At 46.1% G+C, this 19,085-nt stretch overlaps 1 protein-coding gene across 1 annotated transcript in view; it reads left to right on the forward strand.

Annotated features, from left to right (window-relative positions):
- Positions 1-19,085, forward strand: part of Kiaa1324l (KIAA1324-like ortholog) — a 51,035-nt gene that overhangs the window by 26,080 nt on the left and 5,870 nt on the right. Inside the window, exons 13-18 of the mRNA XM_005377188.2 lie at positions 537-726; positions 2,144-2,240; positions 2,759-2,860; positions 13,097-13,223; positions 15,146-15,324; positions 16,303-16,468. Coding sequence (XP_005377245.1) covers positions 537-726; positions 2,144-2,240; positions 2,759-2,860; positions 13,097-13,223; positions 15,146-15,324; positions 16,303-16,468 — 861 coding nt within the window. The remainder of the gene's footprint in view (positions 1-536; positions 727-2,143; positions 2,241-2,758; positions 2,861-13,096; positions 13,224-15,145; positions 15,325-16,302; positions 16,469-19,085) is intronic.

The following is a 19,085-nucleotide window of genomic DNA, read 5'->3' on the forward strand; positions in this document are numbered from 1 at the left end:
CGGGAGTGAGTTGCCGGTCCAAAGACCGGCGCTCCCCGCCCGAGGCTCCCCGTGCGCTGGGGGCCCACCCTCCGGGAGCCAGCAGGCAGGAGGCTAGCCAGCCAGAAGGCTGGCGCTCCCCACCCGCAGCTCCCCATGCGCTGGGGGCCCACCCTCCGGGAGCCAGCAGACAGGAAGCTAGCCAGCCAGAAGGCTGGCGCTCCCCACCCACAGCTCCCTGTGTGCAGGAAGCCCTCCTTCTGGGGAACCACAAGCCACTGATGACTTTTCTTTCCTTAAGTTATGTGACTTCCATCCAACACCAGTGGTGCTCATAGTGGGAAGAACAGGGAGGCTGGGTAGCTGCAGAGACTCTCAGCCCTGGCTGGACACTGGATCTGCTGTGAGAGGTTTTTAAAAATATGAATGCCTGGGTTTCACCCAAGATCAGTTAAATTGGTGTCTCCATGGTGAGGAATGAGTTCTGGTCTTGGGCCGAAACTCCATTTAGAGGTGGACTTTCAGGAAAGCTTCCCACTTGTGACTTTACTTCTCAGGGAAAGAAGATGGCTCTCTGCACCAACAACATCTCGGACTTCACGGTGAAGGAAACAGTGGTGGGCTCAGATGATTATGCCAATCTAGTAGGAGCATTTGTGTGCCAGTCAACAATCATTCCTTCTGAAAGCAAGGGTTTCCGAGCAGCCCTGTCTTCCCAGTCCATCATCTTGGCAGATACATTCTTAGGTAAGCTTGCTTTGGTTGAGAAATGCATGCATGCATTTATCCAACATTGTAGTCACATTGCATTGGTGTTTGCCCCAGGTGACTAAGGCACACAAGTAATTGTGAATCATTTTGTAAAGTGCTTAAAAATTCCCCACTAAGGGCTGGGGATATAGCCCAGTGGCACAAGCACATGCCTGGCAAATGCAAGGTCTAGAGTTCGATTCCCAGTACCAAAAAAAAAAAAAAAAATTTCCTCCCTCATGGGGTCTGTTGATTATCTCACAGAGTGCAAGATGATTCTAAACCTACGTGTGAACTTATATGTGATGTGCCGTTTTATGAGGCCCTATGCCTTTGGTCAGATTAAGAGCCAAGCTAATGATAAAAGTGAGATAACAACAACAAAAAGTAAGAACAGTAAGCTGATGCAATCTAAATCTGAATCATGGTTGGTGCCATCAGTTTTCATAGTCTTTTGCTAGACCATAAATAAGCTGGTAGCAAATGTGCCCCTTCTGCTTCTGTGGTCCTGGATGGGATAGGAAGGTTTTAAGAAGAATGTAGGTCTGTAAACCCAGGATTCTTAGGAGTCAACTTTACTAGAACTTCTGCGGTGGAGGCTGGGAGTTTTAACCACCTCTGTAGGTGATTCAGCCGTGCGGCCGGACTGGAGAACCAGGGCTGTGGACGCTAAAGGAATGCAGTTTGGGGTTTCAGCACCACGGTCAGCTCCTAGGCTTATATTCAGGGCGAGAACTCCAAAGGGGCTGCTGCTGTTATTTCTGGAGTTGGTTCTATCATTTCACCTATTAAGAGAGAGGAAGAAAGTCTTGTCTCTTTGCTTATTAGATGAAGTAGATGTTGAAATTATTTTCTAAAAATTGATAGGCTATGTGGGGTCTTGCTTTGCCATTCTGCTTTTCTGCCTCTTAAGTAGCTATGAGCACTATATCTATGCACTGAGCAAATAGCTCTATGAGCAAAGTAGCCCAGCTCATTCGACAAAACTCAACAGAGGATAACATTTCTTTTTTTCTTTTGGTGCTGGGAATCGAACTCAGGACCTTGTACTTGCCAGGCAGGCACTGTGCTGCTGAGCTATACCCCCGGCCCAACAATTTCAATAGTAGAGATTTGAAATATTAGAACCAGAAGAGACTTTAGAAATCACTATTTTACTGCACGTTTTACAGATTCTAGAATTAAGACCCAGCGAAGTGACATGAGTTAAGGTAATTACAAGGCTCAGGAGAAGAATCTTTTTATTGTGGAGACTTTGGAAAGGCCTTTAAACAACAGGAGTGCATTGCTTTAGTGCACTATCACTGATGAAGTGGCAGTCACCAAAGTAAAGCTATTTCCTGTTCCAATAGCGGAGACTAAGTAAACCTAACTTTCCCATATTCTTAATAGTTTCTTTTTTAATGCCATCCAGGAGTGACAGTTGAAACCACATTGCAAAACATTACTATAAAAGAAGATATGTTCCCTGTTCCACCAAGCCAAGTACCTGATGTGCACTTCTTTTATAAGTAAGTGAAGCTTCTGCTTCCCTGCACTATCTAGGTTTTAATGGAAAGGAACTCCTATACATTATGTATATTTTATTACCCCCAAATCTTATGTAATTCTCTCAAATATGGATATAGATGCATGTATGGATATATAGGTATAGTAAATATATTCCTTTAAGTTAAGCAATAAAGGGACTCTAATTCATTGCATAGGCAGTAATTACTTCTAATTCACATAAAAACATTAGCCTAAGTAGATATGATCCCCATTCCCTTGAAAAACATTTTGATTATAATTTTGATTAAAATTATAACAACCTTATCTTACAAATACCTTACATTATAATATTATCTAAGAAAATTATCAGCCTTCCAAAGGCACTGAAAGGAAATGAATTTGCATTAAAATTTTAAATTACTGAACTTAATTCATTTTTCTTTTTCATTTGTTCACGGAATGTGAGAGACATTATACACACATTTTTGCTTTGTAGTCTGTATCCTGTTTTTTTAAAATACTATTTACCTTCCAACAGGTCTTCCACAACTACACCGTCTTGTACTGATGGCCGATCCACTGCTGTGAAAATGAGGTGTAATCCTACGAAAGCTGGGGCAGGTGTGATCTCAGTCCCCAGGTACTCTGATTTCTATGTGACCATTCTACATTGGTATTTATTTTTAGAAGCAAAACTCGCCAGATGAGTCCTATTTTAAGACATATTCTTTGTAGAAATAGAGCAGAAAGAGAACAAAAGAATCTGCAGGTTTTGTGGTGGGACTTGCCAGGCACTGATTAAGAGCAGTTGTTGCCCAATCTCCATGCTCAGAGCCTTTGTAATGATGTGTCTTTGAGTGTCTAATTCCCTTGAAAGTTATTTGGGCAATTTATAATTAATTATACTGTTTGTGTCCTTGTATTTACTCTTTCTTTTTATCCTCCATTTCCTGGGGAGTTGGATTTTGAGCTCTCCTGATTTATGGGTGAGATCAACAATTAACTGTGTAGCCGGGTGATGCAGATGAAACAGACCAACTTTGGGGTCTCATTTTCTTTCTCTGGAAGGCTATGGTAACTTGTAGGATCTATTTCCAACTCTTTAGGGTTCTGATTGGTGGTACCAGATCATCAAGGTGAGTCTGACCTGCAGAGGGAAGTGCAATCTGTTTAACTGACAGACATGGGACCACCAGCTCTCCGCAGTCTTCATGTGACAAACACAGTACTCTTTGGGTGGGAATACCGTGGAACCACGGGTGATTTCCTAGGCTCAGAAAACTGCCAACTTAGGTAAAGACTGCTTTCATGGCATGCGGTACACTGAGATGTCTCCTGATTTTTATTTTTCAGTTCCTTTCACTCAGTATATAAATTTATTTCTAATCTTGCTAGGATTAAGGCACATTTGATCACAGTTTGATTTGTAAATCTTTCTCTATCAAACTGCAAAAGCATATAGTCTTAAAAAGCAAATGATTGATTTAATTTGTTCTTGATAATTTCACGATAACCCTTGAGGTATTTTAAGCTACCTTACTGTCACGTCCGGATTGGAAATCAGTGGTATCCTGAAAATAACCATTGGTAGCACAGCATTTGGGGTTGAGTGCTGGATACACAGGTACACTGGCATTCACTTTGCACCAGCTCATCTCTCTGCATGCTGAAATCTAAGAATTTGTTATTTCTTTCTCCTGTTCAAGGTGAGAGGAAGCCGTGATGAGAGGAGTAGCAATAAAAGCAGTAGACGGCAGTCCAGGGTCAGGAGGGCTGCTCCGCCCCTCAGTGGCCCCCTCTCCAGCCTCTGCTGGAGTCGAGGCAGCCAGCTGCTATGTGTGAAGAGGTGTTCAGGGTCCCAGGCACAAAAGCAGGGGCTCTCTTTTGCTGCTGCCTGACTGCATGGCCTTGAGTTTGGGTGCTCATGCTGCTTGCTGTGGCGTGACTAACACTTTTCCAGACCTCAGCCCCATAGGCTCCACTCCTGGGAGTGGACCAGGTTATTGGGTTAATAATATCCCTTAGTTATTGTGGGCTGATGAGGTCTGCAATTTTGTGGATGAATGTACAGCAAAGGCTAAATAAAGGAGGCAAACAGAATGATTTCAGGGCTCCAGGAGGATCAAAGCCCTCTCACAGAATTTGAGATTCTCTCAGGGCTAAGACCAAGACCTTCTCTGGGTGGCCTGTATTTATTTAGTTATCAGAAGAAGGGAGTACTGGGAGTACTCAAGAAGGGTGGGAACCACTCAAGGACTTCTCTAAGTAAGGTATTAAGTTAATCCACCCAGGAGTGAGATGGCTGAGGCTACAGTTTTTATCTAGTTGGAGTTGGATCCAGGTGTCCTTGGCTGTGATCTTGTCTTATCCTTTGAGGCTTTCCAGCTTCATCCACCATTACAGGCCTCAGTAGGGATCAGTGACTCACAGAGGTTCATTTACTGTGAGTCCACTGCCCATCTCCAGACAAGGAGCCTAGGCTTTGGACAGATTCACAAGTGAACATGAAAAGCCAATTGGTTAAATTAAGTCCTGCTCAGGGCTACTTTGTAGTGGTCTCCATCACCAGGTCTGGCCTTTAGAGATACCCGCAGTCACTCTGTCTGAGTCCCAAGATGCATCCTAATGTCTTAATGTCATGAGGGAAATAGTCCCATGATGTTAATGATGGCATCTGACCTCCAGCAGTCTCTGTGCCTTGGGCACCTTAACTGTCTTTGCAGTTTCTCGAGAGACCCTGAGTTTCTCAGAAACCTAAGGGCATCTATTTAAAATTTGATTTCTGAAACTTATGGAATATCAGTGTTTAGCATAAGAATATTTTTATTTTTGTAAAGAATGGTTTTAAAAACACAAAGCAATTTGGATGCATAGTGAAATTTGAGAATCATGTGTCTTACGTGACATTCTGTAGATGTGGCGCATTTGTTTTCCTGAGGTGTATTTTCCAGCTGGGTTTTGCATCTTAGTGTTCTGAAGCCCTAGTGTAAACTGTTGTGGTCTAGAGTGGCCGTCTTTACCCAGGTCTTGGTAGTGCTTTGTGTGCAGTTGTGATGCACACTGAAGTGTGCCCACTGCTCCCGGGGTGGCTTGCACCACTGTCCGAATGTGACCACCTTCCGTTTTTTCCTGGGTCAGTTTCCCATCAGGGCACCAGGGGGAGCTCAGGGAGCAGCACACAAAAAACAGCAGCTTGCCCTCAAATAATCAGAAGCAGCCTATTTCCCTTCCCTCCTCCCCAGGGATAACTCAACAGGGTCTACGGCTGCTTGGTAAATGCATTGTCTTTCCTCAGAGTTGCCTTCATTAATATTATGAGTTGGAATAAAAACAGTATCTTTATCTCTTTCTTACCCTTCCAGTTTTGGACCATGATTGCACAGTTAATGAATCAGTCTAAGGTTGTTTGGCTAAAACTTCCTTCAGAATGCAGATCCATCTTCATTAGTGTGGTCCTAGCATATCGAAAGCGTTGCTTCACTGCTCTGTCCCGGTAGTGTGCACGGGCACGGCACTCCGTGGGCTCTGTTTGAGTCTCTCCATCAGGGTTATTGGACACTGACGCAGTAGTTTGGGCGCTGGGGAAAGAGCGCTGAAGTCAGAAAGTCTGCGCACTCTAAGTTAGTGAGAGCCAGAGAAAGACCATCCCGTGAGCTCCTTATTTTCTTCTTCCCTCTGACGCTTTGCGGACAGGTGACAGATATCGAAATCTGCATGAAGTAGATTAAGAAGACAGTAGAACTCAAAAGATTAAAACCAGATATGTTCTTAGAAGATTAAAGTGTAGGGAGTTGTGTAGAGCATCATGAACGTACGTGAAAGAATGGTAAGTTAAGGAATGGAAAAGCTAAGGTGGACTTGCTGAAATTGTGCAATTTAGACGCTAAGAATTAAAGTCTTAAATTCAATTTTGAAATAAGAATGATCAGGTTTTTCCACAAGAAAGATACAGATGTATTAACAGAGGAAACTAGAGAGTATAAGCTAACTTACTTTGTCCAGATTTTGATTAGATGTTAATATTTGATAATTAACCCAGGACACACTCTTTAGAAAGGAAAGATTTTATAATTGGTATATTTTTTTAATCCCTTGATATAAAAGCTATGGGCAGAAAGAAATCTTGCATTCAGATTCAGTGTGCTAGGGTGTGAGTATTCATGTGCTCCCGAATTCAAGGCTGGAATAACCTCCCTTCATGCCAAGCTGAACTGAGGGTATTAGGAGGTAATGTGTGTGAGAGGCGATCAGATGTCAGGCTCTGCCACCTCAGATGAGATGAGAGCTGGCGCCTTCACCATGTGAGGACCCAGCAAGCCAGCTCCGTCTAGGGAGCAGAGCGAGCCTTCCCTGGATTCCGGCTCTGTGCACCAGGGTCTCTGAGTCTAGGATGCTGTGTTGGACACTAACCTGAACAGCTGGTGTAGACAAGGGCAGTCACAAGCAATGGTGCTTTCCAGCCCCAGCCCACAGAGTCACAGCAAGTGATTGTGGTGTTTTCTGGACCCACACGAGAGACTCCTCTGCCCGTGACAGCGCTCTTGGCAGAGAAAGCCTGAGTTTACTGAGAGACAGAGGCTGAGGGTGTCCCCAGTAGCAGGTGGGAGACAGCGCTGCCCACACCGCGGGGTGACAGTCCCGCACACTGACAGGAGATCCCGTTGCCTTTCTCAGATGCTGCTCTGGGAGAAGCTCCCAACAGTAGTATCCTCACTCGGAGAGAAGTGTCCCAGGGACACTGCAGGTGACCTAGGCCTTGAGACTACGTTGGAAGGTCAGTGAGGTACCACATGCTGTAGAGAAATTTGAACTTGGAATCTGAGCAAATTGACGTTGCCTTGAAAGCTGAACAAGACCAGGTTGAGTGTGAAGTCACAAGAAAGGGTTCTTCTCCGTGAATTCCTCAGGTGAACCAAGCAGATCCTGCAGTAGGAAAGGTAGTTTATTTGAAAGATGGCTCTTTAGAGTTGCTCAGTCTGGGTGTCCCCCAAGAAATGTACCCCAGTTTAGAGTCCAAGACCTGTCTTCCTAAATGAAGATGCGCCTGAATTCCAATATGTGGCCAGTGACATCCTGTTTATATACGGCAGTGCCAGAAGCCAGGTAAGGAAGCCAGGAAGACTGATCCTTGTTTCTGATTAAAGGGAAGTCGGGGTTCACCTGACTGCCCTGTTCCGGGTCTTCCCAGGTCACACAGCACATGTGGGACTCCTGCAGGACCCGCTCTGTGTGCCCGAACAGTGCCGGCAGGCTCTCCAGACACCGGTCACTGTGTTCTGGGACTCGAACCAGAGGGTGAGGAAGAGGCACACACTGGCACGTCTCATCCCAGCTTCAGGAAGCTGGGTGAAGTGGGGGAGTGTTGTTGCTGCAGATCGTCGAAAGGAGCCCTGCGTCAGACATTTGTCAGTAAAACATTGCTCTAGTTTGCTGTTTGCTCTTCCGTTCCCTTGTGAAAGAAGGCCTTTTTAAATCCTGTCCTTTTTCTTTTTACTCATATAAAAGAGCACTGCTGAAATTTATTGCTGCTTCATGTGTCCTTGTCATTTCCCAGAGAAGATTTGATTCAAACTGTGCACCTTGGTATAGAGCAGAGGGTCACATGTGGGTGTTCTGCCTTTATTTTTTTTTTTTTATTTTAAAGAGAAAAAATAAAACAAAATTTCAAAACAAGATAATAGGAGGGTAGCAGTGGTTAATACATTGGGTATTGTTATCTTTAAAATAGTTACTCAGAGTCCAAGATATAGGCATTTAATTATCCAAACAATATTAGCACAATCCTTTCTTTTCAATGAACTAAGAGAAATTAGTAGTGTAACTATCTTATCATATCTATATCTATCTATATCTATCTATCTAAATATATGTCTGTCTGTCTGTCTATCTATCTATCTATCTACCTATCTTTTCCCTTCCTTTTTTCTTTTCCCCATCCCAGTTCCTTTTGAACAGTTCCTTCCCATTTCACAATATCTATTGTACATTTTGGATCTTGTTGACTCTTTCAGCTTTTCATGCTAGGGAGACAATGTGATATTTCCACATGTGTGTCCACATGAGTATGGTCTCATTGCATTCATTTATCTATAAAAGTTGCAAGTTTATCATTCTTTATGGCTGAGTAATACTCCATTGTATAAGAATACCACATCTTATTTATCCATTCCTTGGTAGATGGGCATTTGAGTTGTTTCCAAGATCTAGCTATTACAAATTGTGCCGCTGTAAACATGGGTGAACATATATCTCTGTGGTACCATGTTTTTAATACTTCTGGGAAGATACCCAGCAGGGGAATAGCTGGGTCAAATGGGACCTCTAATCCTAATTTTTTGAGGAATCTCCACACTGATTTCCACAGTGGTTGCATGAGACTACACTCAAAGGTTTCCTTTTTCCTCACAGCCCCTCCAGCATTTGTTATTGGTCGATTTCTTGATAATAGTCATTCTTTCTGGGGTGAGATGGAATCTCTGTGTTGTTTTAATTTGCCTCTCTTTTTTTTTTTTGGTACCAGGAATTGAACTCAGGACCTTGTGCTTGCCTCACAGGTGCTTGTGCTGCTGAGCTATATCCCTGGCATATTTGCATCTCTTGAATGACCAGTGATGTTGAATATTTTCTTATATATTTATTTGCTGTTTGTATTTCTTCATCTGAGATGACTGGGTCTTTAAATTTGAGAAGTCTGGTTTTTGTTTTGAGTTCTTTATATGTTCTCAGAAGTAATCCTTTCTCTTAGGACAGCAGGCAAACATTTTTCCCCACACTGTGGGCTGTCTCTTCACTGGGTTGGCAGTTTCTCTTGCTGTGCAAAAGCTTTTTAATAAAATGAGATTCCTGTTGTTGATTCTTTGTGACAGTTCCTATGTGATTGGGGTTTTACTCATAAAGTCTTTGCCTACACCAGTGTCTTCAAGAGTTTTACCTGTGCTCTCTTTCAGCAGATTTAATGTTTCTGTTTTAACATTTAAATCTTTGACCCATTTTGAATTTAGTTGAGTGAAGGGTGAAAGATGTGGGTCCAGTTTTAATCTTCAGTGTGTGCAGAGCCACTTTTCCCAGCTCCGTGTATTAAAGCAGCTGTCTTGCTTCCAGCAAATGTGTATGGCAGCTTTGTCAAAGATAAGGTGGCTGAATGCGTGTGGAGTTGTTTCTGCATGTTGCAGTTTGTTCCATTGGTCTTCGGGTCTGTGTTTTGCCAGTGTGGGTATTCTGAACTTCAGATGTTCTATTTGGTTTAGAGACTTAAGGAATCAATGCTAAACTAAACTCCTTTTAGCCCAAGAATACCTCCAGGAGAGTGGAGTCTGCCCAGACGGGCCCTGAGTCTCCATGGTGTCCTGACATCAGTGACAGCTGGTCCATCACATCTTGTCAGTATCTTGATTCCTGGTGGCAGTTTCTGAAGTTCTCTCCATTCTTTAGAGAGTGATGTGGGTTGTTCATAGTCTTCTGTATTTTTTCAGGGCTTTAAAATTTCCAAAATTATGCTCTCATCACATTTGTTCTAACTACCCTTTGAAGGCAGTAGATCAGATACTGATTTTAGCAAATAACAAAAGTGTAGCAGAGGACAGGAGGAGCTGAGTCATTTGTGGGAAAACATGTTTCTAAATCCAGTTAGAATTCCAACTTGCCTGTTCTCTCTGGAGGTTATTGAAATTTTGATTAATTTTTCCTTTTTAAAAAATTTAAGTCTTCTTCCTCAAACTGTTTTTCCCCAGGTAAATAGAGTGAGTATATACGTGTGTACTGGTTTAGTTTCACCTGATGCTGGGGCTCCAATCCCGGGCCCCAGGTGCTGAGCAAGTACTTTGCCCCTGTGCAACAGCCCCAGCCTTAGTTTATTTTCCTCCCGCCTTTACAGCTTCTCCATGTTGGGAAAGTAAAGTTGAGAATGATTTGGGGAGGGGAGAGTTGAGCCAGAGAGCATGTTGGTAATTTTTCCCACCTGATCAGAAAATATAATGACTTTTAAAGTCGTATTTCATCTTTGTGCAAATAGCAATTCTGTTTTTGAGGAATTTTCCAGATGGCTACCCTCTTTCCTTGTAATTGAAGCTCAATTTTGAGCTGCTGTCCTAATGCAGACAGTGGAGAGTCGGGGATGCTCTATGTGGCACGGTTTTAATTGGCTGTTTTCACTTCTCTTTGTTAAACCTCCACTCGTTCCTTAGTCTGGACTGTGTTCATTGCTCTCTTTTTACAGACAGATCGATTAAGGCAGGTAAAAGTTAAGCCATTTTCCCAGAGTCACCATTTGCTGCTGTTCTTAGCTCTAGCCGAAAGGCCCGGTTCTCAGCCAGGGCACGTTATGAAGAGGGTCGCTTTTGTTTACACTGACTGCGTCCGCTTAGGCTGCAGCACATGGACACTTCGGAAAGACAGACGGACAGGCGCTGGAAAATGCTGTGAACCCTTATTAGAATTAAGATAGTTTTCTTTTGTCCATATTCTAAAGCATTTCAGAATATACTAACTAAAAGTATGAAATTTTACTTCATCAAAAGACTGAAAAATTGAGTTCTAGACTCTATCAGTAAATAGGCATTTGAAGTTAAAACCCAGGAGTATTTTCTGGATTCTCACTAAAGACCTTCCTTGTTTAACAACTAAGTTACATCTTTGCAACTAGGTTGTCAAATGAACTGGTCACTAAATGAGTTTATACAGCATGTGCATTATAACATTCAGAATAGAGAAATGGTCACAGGAAACTCCAGCTTGATGGCTGTGCTTTTATTTGCATAGCTCTGACATGCAGTACTGTAGTGTGTGACAGTACTACGGTAGAGAACAGAGCTACAGTACAGAATAATCAGCAAAACTCACAGTACTGAGCTGTAGAAGAAGCTGCCGTGAGGCCGCACTGCGCGCACACCCGTGTTGAGTCCGAACGTGGGTCCAGGTCAGAGCGAGCAGTGCGTTCAGTGTCTGCAAGTCGTTAAACAGTGGGCCACTAAACGTCTGTGTCCTGCATCTGTCCGTGTTCCTTGGGGGTCAGGAGACTCTGTACTCGGCATCCGCCAGGTCTGCAGGCAGTGGGCAGGGGAAGGCTGTTTGCCTGGCTGGGCGGAGGGAGCGGCAGGCAGGGTGGACAGATGGGGAACACTGTTCCCCTAGTTTCAGTGAGCTCACCAGCAAAGCAGCTGTGCTCTGGAGACACTTTCCAGGTAGCTTCTGGCCTCCGTGGGGATTCTGCACATAGTGGCAGCTGGTTCATTTTGAGGCATGCTTTTTATTGGTCCCTACAGTGAAAGAGCTAGTCACCCCCACCAGGAAGCAGTGTCACACACGGGTCCCCTGGGGCCCTGCCTGGGTCTGCAGGGGCAATGACCTCCTCTCCACGTGCTCCGTGGGCTGAGGGATCCCGGGCGACACGGTCATTTACACTGTGATGGTGGGTGGGTTTGCTGGGGACAGCCTGTGATAGTTTCTCCTCCCTTCCAGAACTTTGTGGTCCTGGGTGCCGTTTGCTCCCCAGGCCCGAGCCTCAGCAGAGCCTGCGGCCTCCTCAGCACCTGGCCTCTCTCTGGGTCCCGACTGTGCCCCTCCCTCCCTGGCCTGGAAGGTCAGCCAAAGTGAGCCCGGGATTTCCTGCCGCCTCCACTCTCCTGGCCTCTCTGTGGCAGGAGACCACGCCACTTCCCTCAGGCTCAGTCACCCTCGGTGTCCTAGACTCGGCCGGTGCACCGCGTCCTCCAGGAAGCCTGCCGTGGTCCTTGTGCTTCGTCGTTATCTATGCCCGTCTCTCAAACTTAAAAAAGCATTTATAGAAACATAATTAGCACGTCATACAATTACCCGTGTAAAGGCCGTGACTCAGTGGTTTTGGCTTTAGATGTGCATAGCCATCACCACAGTCAATTTTAGAGTCTTTTCATCATCTCGGAAAAGAAAAAACAACTCTGAACCTTTCAGGTATCACCTGTCTGTACTACTTTGTGTCTCTATAGCTTCCCTGAGCATGGATTTTCATGTGAATAGCATCATATGCTATGTGGGATTTTGTGACTTTTCTTTCATTGAGCATAGTATTTTCAAGGCTTGTACAAGTGTGGCATATATCGCTGTTGTGTTTCTTTTTATGGCCAAGTTGTACCCCATAGAACAGGTAGATTACACTTATGCCTTCATCTGCTGATGAACGTTTGAGTCTCCACCTTTTGGCCATCATGAGTAGTGCTGTTAGGAAGATCTGTGTACCCTTTTTCTGGACATATGCTTTCATTTCTTGGGTGTATATGAGGTGTGATCAAAGTACATGGTTAATGTTTAATATAAAAATTTTATTACAGTAAAAGACATTCCTATCCATGCCCTGCAGAATCTTCCTCCTAACTTGGAACACACTTATCCCATGGTTCTCACTGCTTTCTGCAGCTGCTCTGGAGTCCTCTCTCCTGAGGGTCTGCAGCTACACAGTCAACGCTGCCTTGATGTCCTGACTTGATGTAAAACATTTCCCTCTCATGGTCGTTGTGACTTAGGCAGAGCCAGGAGTTGCACAGTGCCAGATCTGGTGGTGGGTGAGGTGGGTGAGGACACAGCGTCATGGTTTATTCAGTGGGAACCTCTGCAGATCTACCGAGGCGTGGACTTGCCAGCATGCATGGCAGCTCAGCGGTTCCTCGAGGAACTGCCAGGTTCCTATTAGGCAGCTCATCGCAGTGTCCGAGGTCCGATATCCCACACGCTCCCCACACTTGCTGTTAACTGTGTTACTCCTGGCATTGCAGGCTAGTGGTGTCCTCTCCTTTCCCCACGTCCCTTGAGCATTCACCCTACACCCCGGGACACGGGGCACCTGGTGTTGCCAAGAGGGGCCAGAATGGGTTGACAGATGCTGCTGTGTTTGTGTTCATTCCAGCAAATGTCCCGCGGGCACCTGCGATGGGTGTGCATTCTACTTCCTGTGGGAGAGCGCCGAGGCCTGCCCGTTGTGCGTGGAGCACGACTTCCATGCCATCGAGAGCGCCTGCAAGCGAGGGCTGCAGGTGAGTCCCGCCTGCCTGCAGTGGGTGCAGCGGCCGCTCCCCTGTGGTCCATCACCCTGGGGGACGAGCGTGGGTGTCAGAGTGGAAACAGTTGGGGCTGAAATCGTGCACTGGAATCTCGACTCTGACCATCTTCCCACTGCAGTCCCGTCTCCTGCTGCATGCCTCATACGCTTTCCTTTGACCGCAGCACACTTCCCCGTTCTGTAAATGCATTGAATACACACGTGTGGAGTGACACAGCAGAAGGCCACACGCAGACACGCACAGCTGGTGTGTGCGAAAGCCGCGCGTGGCTAGGGGTGAAAGCGCCCTTCCCGATTGGCCTCAGTGCTGTGTTCCAGTTCTGAGTGGTCTCACATCTACTGTCAGGCAGCAGTAAAGACTTGACGGTTTGCTGCTCTGTTATCACGAAGAGAAAGATTTTTAAATTTTCAGGAAATTTATCTTAATCCTGTTCAAAAAAGATCCCTGCCTGCTGGGAGAATAAGTATTTCAGCTGTATTTAGATATTTTTTGTTTTCTTATAAGGTTAGAGGAAGGGATATGGCTTCTTACTACTAGTTGTAGGATGACTGGAGAGTTTAACTGAGAAAGATTCTTTTATAGTATTTGAAAAGCTTATGGAAAAAAAAAACATTTTGGATTTACAAACATCTTTTTAATTTTGAGGTTTTAGCCTGTTAGCAGACTGTCGCTAGACCTTAGAGCTTGCCATTTTCATTGGGTATTCAAACTTTGATAAAATCATAAATGCACACAGTTTTCATGGAAGGATACACCTCAGGTGAAGTCACCTTCACTGACTGGGGATTACATTTTTTGCTGTATTGTCATGATTTTCACTTAGAGATATGGCAGCTGAATTTTATCACCTCTGCATTTCTTATCTCATCATTCTTATAAAAACATGACCCATTTAAAAGTAATTTATTTTAACCGTAATGAAAATGTTACAGTTGTCACATACTTAAAATCTTCAATCACTAGTACGCTTTCTCAAAAACACTCTGAAAGTTCTTATTCAAAAAAGGATTCTCCTGCTTATCACTCACCTCACAATTTACTGCAAAAGTATGTTTATGCCTATAAGACATAAAGTTAAACATTACCGGGATGTTCCGTTACAGGTTCATAAGGTGGCAGTCGTATGTCAGAAAATTTAATGAGACGCCATAACCCAAAAATTTAATGCCCTGTGTCATTAACTGTCATTGGCCATAATCATCATTCAAATTGCTACTGATTGCTGTATATGTTGAAGTATATAAAGACCTGCAACTGAATTCTGATTTTCATTTTTGATCTGCCTTATTTGATCTATTCACTTTCAAATTTCTGTCTATGACCTGTTGTACTGACTATAGTATTCCTTGGTTAGTTGGACCTTGCTGCTTGAGGACACTGCCCTAAAGGAACTGAGTCACCTGCTTTGGAGGGTGCACGGCCCAGTGTGGGCAGTGTGACCCAGACACCTCCCCATTTGTCATGGAGAAGAGGGGGAGGTCTGTGTGTCTGTCCTCATGCCTGCCACCCATGCTGGCCTCCAAAGGGCCCCATGTGCCCTGAGGCTGAGGTGGTCGCTCTGCTACTGGAGGAGAGGCTGGACTGTGGGTGGCACGAAATCCATTCTGATGTATTGTAACAAGCAAGCTGGGCTTTCACTCATAAGCATGATTAAGAAGCCAGGTGTCGAAAACAGGCCCCAGGTGCTCTCCGTGTTCACCGTTGTCTCTGTCTTCTGTGTGTGGAGCTTCTCTAGAGGCAGTGCTGCATAGTCCTCAGTGCCCGCTGTGAGAGAAGGATTAGCAAACCCTTTCCTCTTCTACGTGAAATGTGCCCTGAGGGCAAGTTAGGTTTTCACAGCTGACTCTGCATCGCATTTCTCATACTATCTGTGGTTATATTTTTTGTTGTAAAAGGAGACCTTGTACGTGTGGAATGAACCTAAATGGTGCATTAAAGGAATTTCTTTGCCTGAGAAAAAGCTGTCGGCCTGTGAAACTATCGACTTTTGGCTGAAAGTGGGAGCCGGTGTGGGAGCTTTCACCGCCGTTTTGCTGGTGGCCCTAACTTGCTACTTCTGGAAAAAGAATCAGAAGTAAGTAACTTTGCTGGAATGATCACATATGGACTGGAAGGTTCACTTGCATTGTGAAATTTTAGTTAAATATTTTATCCAGTCGATTCTCTGGCAGGTGCTGGACTTTTCTCCGGGTGGAGGAGTTACAGGAAAGGCCTCTGAGAAAGCAGAGGAAGTGATTGTTATTCTTATCGTAGAAAGATCACAGAACATTAGAGGTCACTGAGTTTAGATTCACTTCTTGTCACACAAAGAGAAATGGAAGCTTCAGATTGCCAGGTAGATGGCAGCAGAGCTGAGACTGGAAGACAGGATTTCTCTGGTTTTTCTTTTTATAACATCATGATGTCTTCCTGCTCTACTTTTTCTTTTGAAATTCTTGTAGGCAGATATTTGCAAAGAAATAGATTAAGTATATAGATAAATATCACATTTACTTCAGTTCTCTAAGAATTTGGGATTGAATATTGAATCCAACCCCTGAACAAGTATTGATCTGTTACATGTTTGAATCTTCCGTAATGATTTACATCTCAGCAGGCTCTGGAAAATATATTCCACTATCCAGCACAATTGTAATGTCCGAGGTAGAAAGTTCAGAATAAAGGTGTAAATGATGGAGAAAGACAATGAGGATGCTCGCACTTGCCTGTTTAATATGTTCATCTTTATGAATTGAACTTTAGAAAATGTGATAGTGGGTTGGCATCCATATAAATTAAGAAAATGCTTTCAGACCTCAAGGTGTTTTCTAAATGTCTTTCGTAATGGGACAATTCAGTCAGTCAGTGTAAAATGAACTAGCTGTGTTGAACCGATTCTCTGACATGCCAGGAAATATTTTCATTTAGGTGATTGATAATCAGGAATATAGAATTGGCCTTAAGTTGGTGGAGCAGCTACATTATGAGAAGACAACTTAGTGAGCTGACATTGCCTTATTCATATAAGTGCACACTTTATCTACTATTATTTACTCCATTTGCCATGACTTAGGTTGGAGTACAAATATTCCAAGCTGGTGATGACGACAAACTCAAAGGAGGGTGAACTCCCAGCTGCAGACAGCTGCGCCATCATGGAAGGGGAAGACAACGAGGAGGAAGTCGTGTATTCCAATAAACAGTCGCTCCTGGGAAAGCTCAAGTCTTTTGCAACAAAGGTGAGAACAGGTTCTTAACCTGGATTACTCAACATTTATAAGTCAGGGCTGTGTTAACCTTCCCTGTCACTCCACTGTATCTCAGTGGTGGCCACCCAACAGAAATACACCTAGAACCACCTGGTGCAAATACAGAATACTTCTTGTAGCAGTGTTTTTACTGGTTAACAAAGTAGAAACAACTTAGATCACCACAGTTTCGATCCAGCATCGTGACGCTCTGGCCAGGCAGAAGTACGGGTGGGGGTTAATCTGGAACTGTGTTTGAGCCTTCTGGTGTGGCTGTCACTAGAGGTTGTACCCAGGAAGCCTGGGGGTTGCTGCTGGAGGAAATAGAGACATTTCTTGCCCAGGAGTGGTCAGGCAGAATCCTGGGCTTTCAGATAAGGTGTTTGTGGGGTGAGGGTGTCACCCTTCCTGATGGTTATCTATGAGGAGGCCGAGAGAAGGTTCCCCTCCAAGGAGAGCCGTGTTTAGTGACCACATTGCCTCTCTTAAGTATGTGGAGCAGGGGTGGTGAGGGAAACGGTCAGAACTTCTGTGATTACTTTCTGAGAAGGCCTGTGGAGGACAGGAAGTGCCGGAGGTCCACTGAGTACTACTCTTGGCCCCTTTCTAGGTGGCTTTTGTGATCAGAACTGAACCCGGCAGGCTTCAGATTGTCCATAAGGCCGCAGATGCCGTGCATATTTCTTCCAGGGCAGCCCTGGCCAGGCTGGGGTTGGTCGGTCAGGGTGGGGCCACCCAAGAGCCCAAAGGTGCTCAAAGGCTTGATGCCATCAGCTTCCCAGGGACAGACTGGCCAGCCTTTAGCGCAAGTCCTGGGTCTGTCGTGGTAACCTCTGCACCAGAGAAACAGAGCAGCGCTTTGTGGCCAGGACGTGCTGCCGGACACCTCTCCAGGCTGGGTGCTGGGATGGCCCAGCAGCGTCTGCAGCTGTTGGTCTCAAGCAGCCTCTACAACAGCGTGGTTCCATGTTGTCCTTTTACAAGGCGGTACCCACTGTGAGCGGCTGTGTGGTTGGGGTACATGGCCTGAACAGAAGCTAAGTGTATTTCCAGGGCCCGTGGCCCCAGTTGGGGTGGCTTCACTATGCCAGCCTGTAGTTTTCCAAGTGGCAGACAGAGCAGATAGGCCATACGCAGTAACTCAAAAGGCAGTGAAAATATAAGAGGTTTATCAAAGGACGAGTTGTCCGTGAGGACGCTTTGGTTTCTGCCCACAGAGCTGAGAGGTCCTGTGAGTTTCGGTTGTGTGTGCTGCGGCTGGACTGGGACGGTGTCAGCTGTCTGGGTACAGAGCGCACCTGGCTAGGGACTGTGAAGTCCAGGGCTCCACTGACTGGCTTTACACAGGAGAGTCGGGGTGACCGTTTCCCTGAGGACGTGCTCTTGTATTGTTATTCAAGCCTGAGATGCCATGGAGGCCACGCCAGCTCAACTCTCAAATATGTTTGAAAAGCCAGGCTCGTTGGGCCCGTCCTGCCTTGCTGACCAGCTGCAAGCATGACTCCAGGCTCTGCGTGGCAGTGAGACTCAGCTCTGTGGAGCTCAGTCACGGCAGTTCTGGAAGTGCTGTAGCTGCGGGTGTGGGGATGAGTCTAAAGCTAAGGGGCCCGTGGGGTGAGGCTGCCCCTGCTGCCAGAGTCTCCCTCTGGAAAATCACTAATTATGGGCCCTTTGTGTACAGGGTTGTCCTGGGGGTTGTGGGGCTGCAGGGGTGGAGTGTGGCCCGGCTTCCAGAAAGCTTCAACATAGCTTGCGAGGGGGACCCTGCTCACAGGACACCATTACGGGGTGGCTGGTGTGGGGGCCTGTGTGTCTGCAGGGCAGCGTCAGGCACAGCCCCACTGTTCCCCTCAGCTGCTGGGTGGACGCGGCGCAGCACACCTGCACGTGTTGGTCCCGCACGCCCCAGGGGCTTTGGGCAGCTGCCCCTGCGCTGTGCGGGGCTTTCAGGCTGCCTCTGTGGTGGAGTGGGCACAGGAGGGACCGTCAGGCGGGGGTCTGCCCGCTCACCAGTGGACACTGTTGGTGGTGACCACACGGCCCTCAGAAGGCGGAAGTGCTTGTGTGGAACTCGCCTTGCTGCTTGTTGGAAGTGGAGAGGAGGAGCGCCAAGCGGCTCCTGGCCCTTTTCAGTCCGGGACTCTTGCTCCGTGGCCCTCCGTGGGGAGGAGCAGCTGTCACTCCCATCCTGGGAGCAGCAGTCGTGTCCGGATGGGTGCACAGGATCCTCCAGTGCGGGGTGCGTGGTTTCCTCCCTGCTCTGGCACTTGCTCCGGTCCCCTCTCCCCTGGGCTTCCGGTCAGATGGGGCCTGGAAGCTGCAGTCAGCAGAGGTGTGTGTTAAGCGCCCCTCTCCGGTCCCTTGGCTGACGCGGATGTGTATGTCTGGTCCTCAGGCCTCTTGGTGATGGTTGAGCTTGGCTTTCTGTGTTAATCAGCTTCCCCCTTAAGGCAGCAGGATCGTGGGGAAGGAAGGGCTAGGGCAGAAGGAAGGGCTAGGGGAAGGAAGGGCTAGGGTTTCTGCTGGCTCCTGCATCCTTGTGGGGACACAGGCTGGTGCCTGTCTCCGACTCCCTGAGGGAAGGTGGGTCCTCTCTTTCCTACCTAGT

The sequence above is a fragment of the Chinchilla lanigera genome, unplaced genomic scaffold (genome assembly GCF_000276665.1).
Source record: "Chinchilla lanigera isolate Chin_1 unplaced genomic scaffold, ChiLan1.0 scaffold00009, whole genome shotgun sequence".
Classification (NCBI taxonomy): Eukaryota; Metazoa; Chordata; class Mammalia; order Rodentia; family Chinchillidae; genus Chinchilla; species Chinchilla lanigera.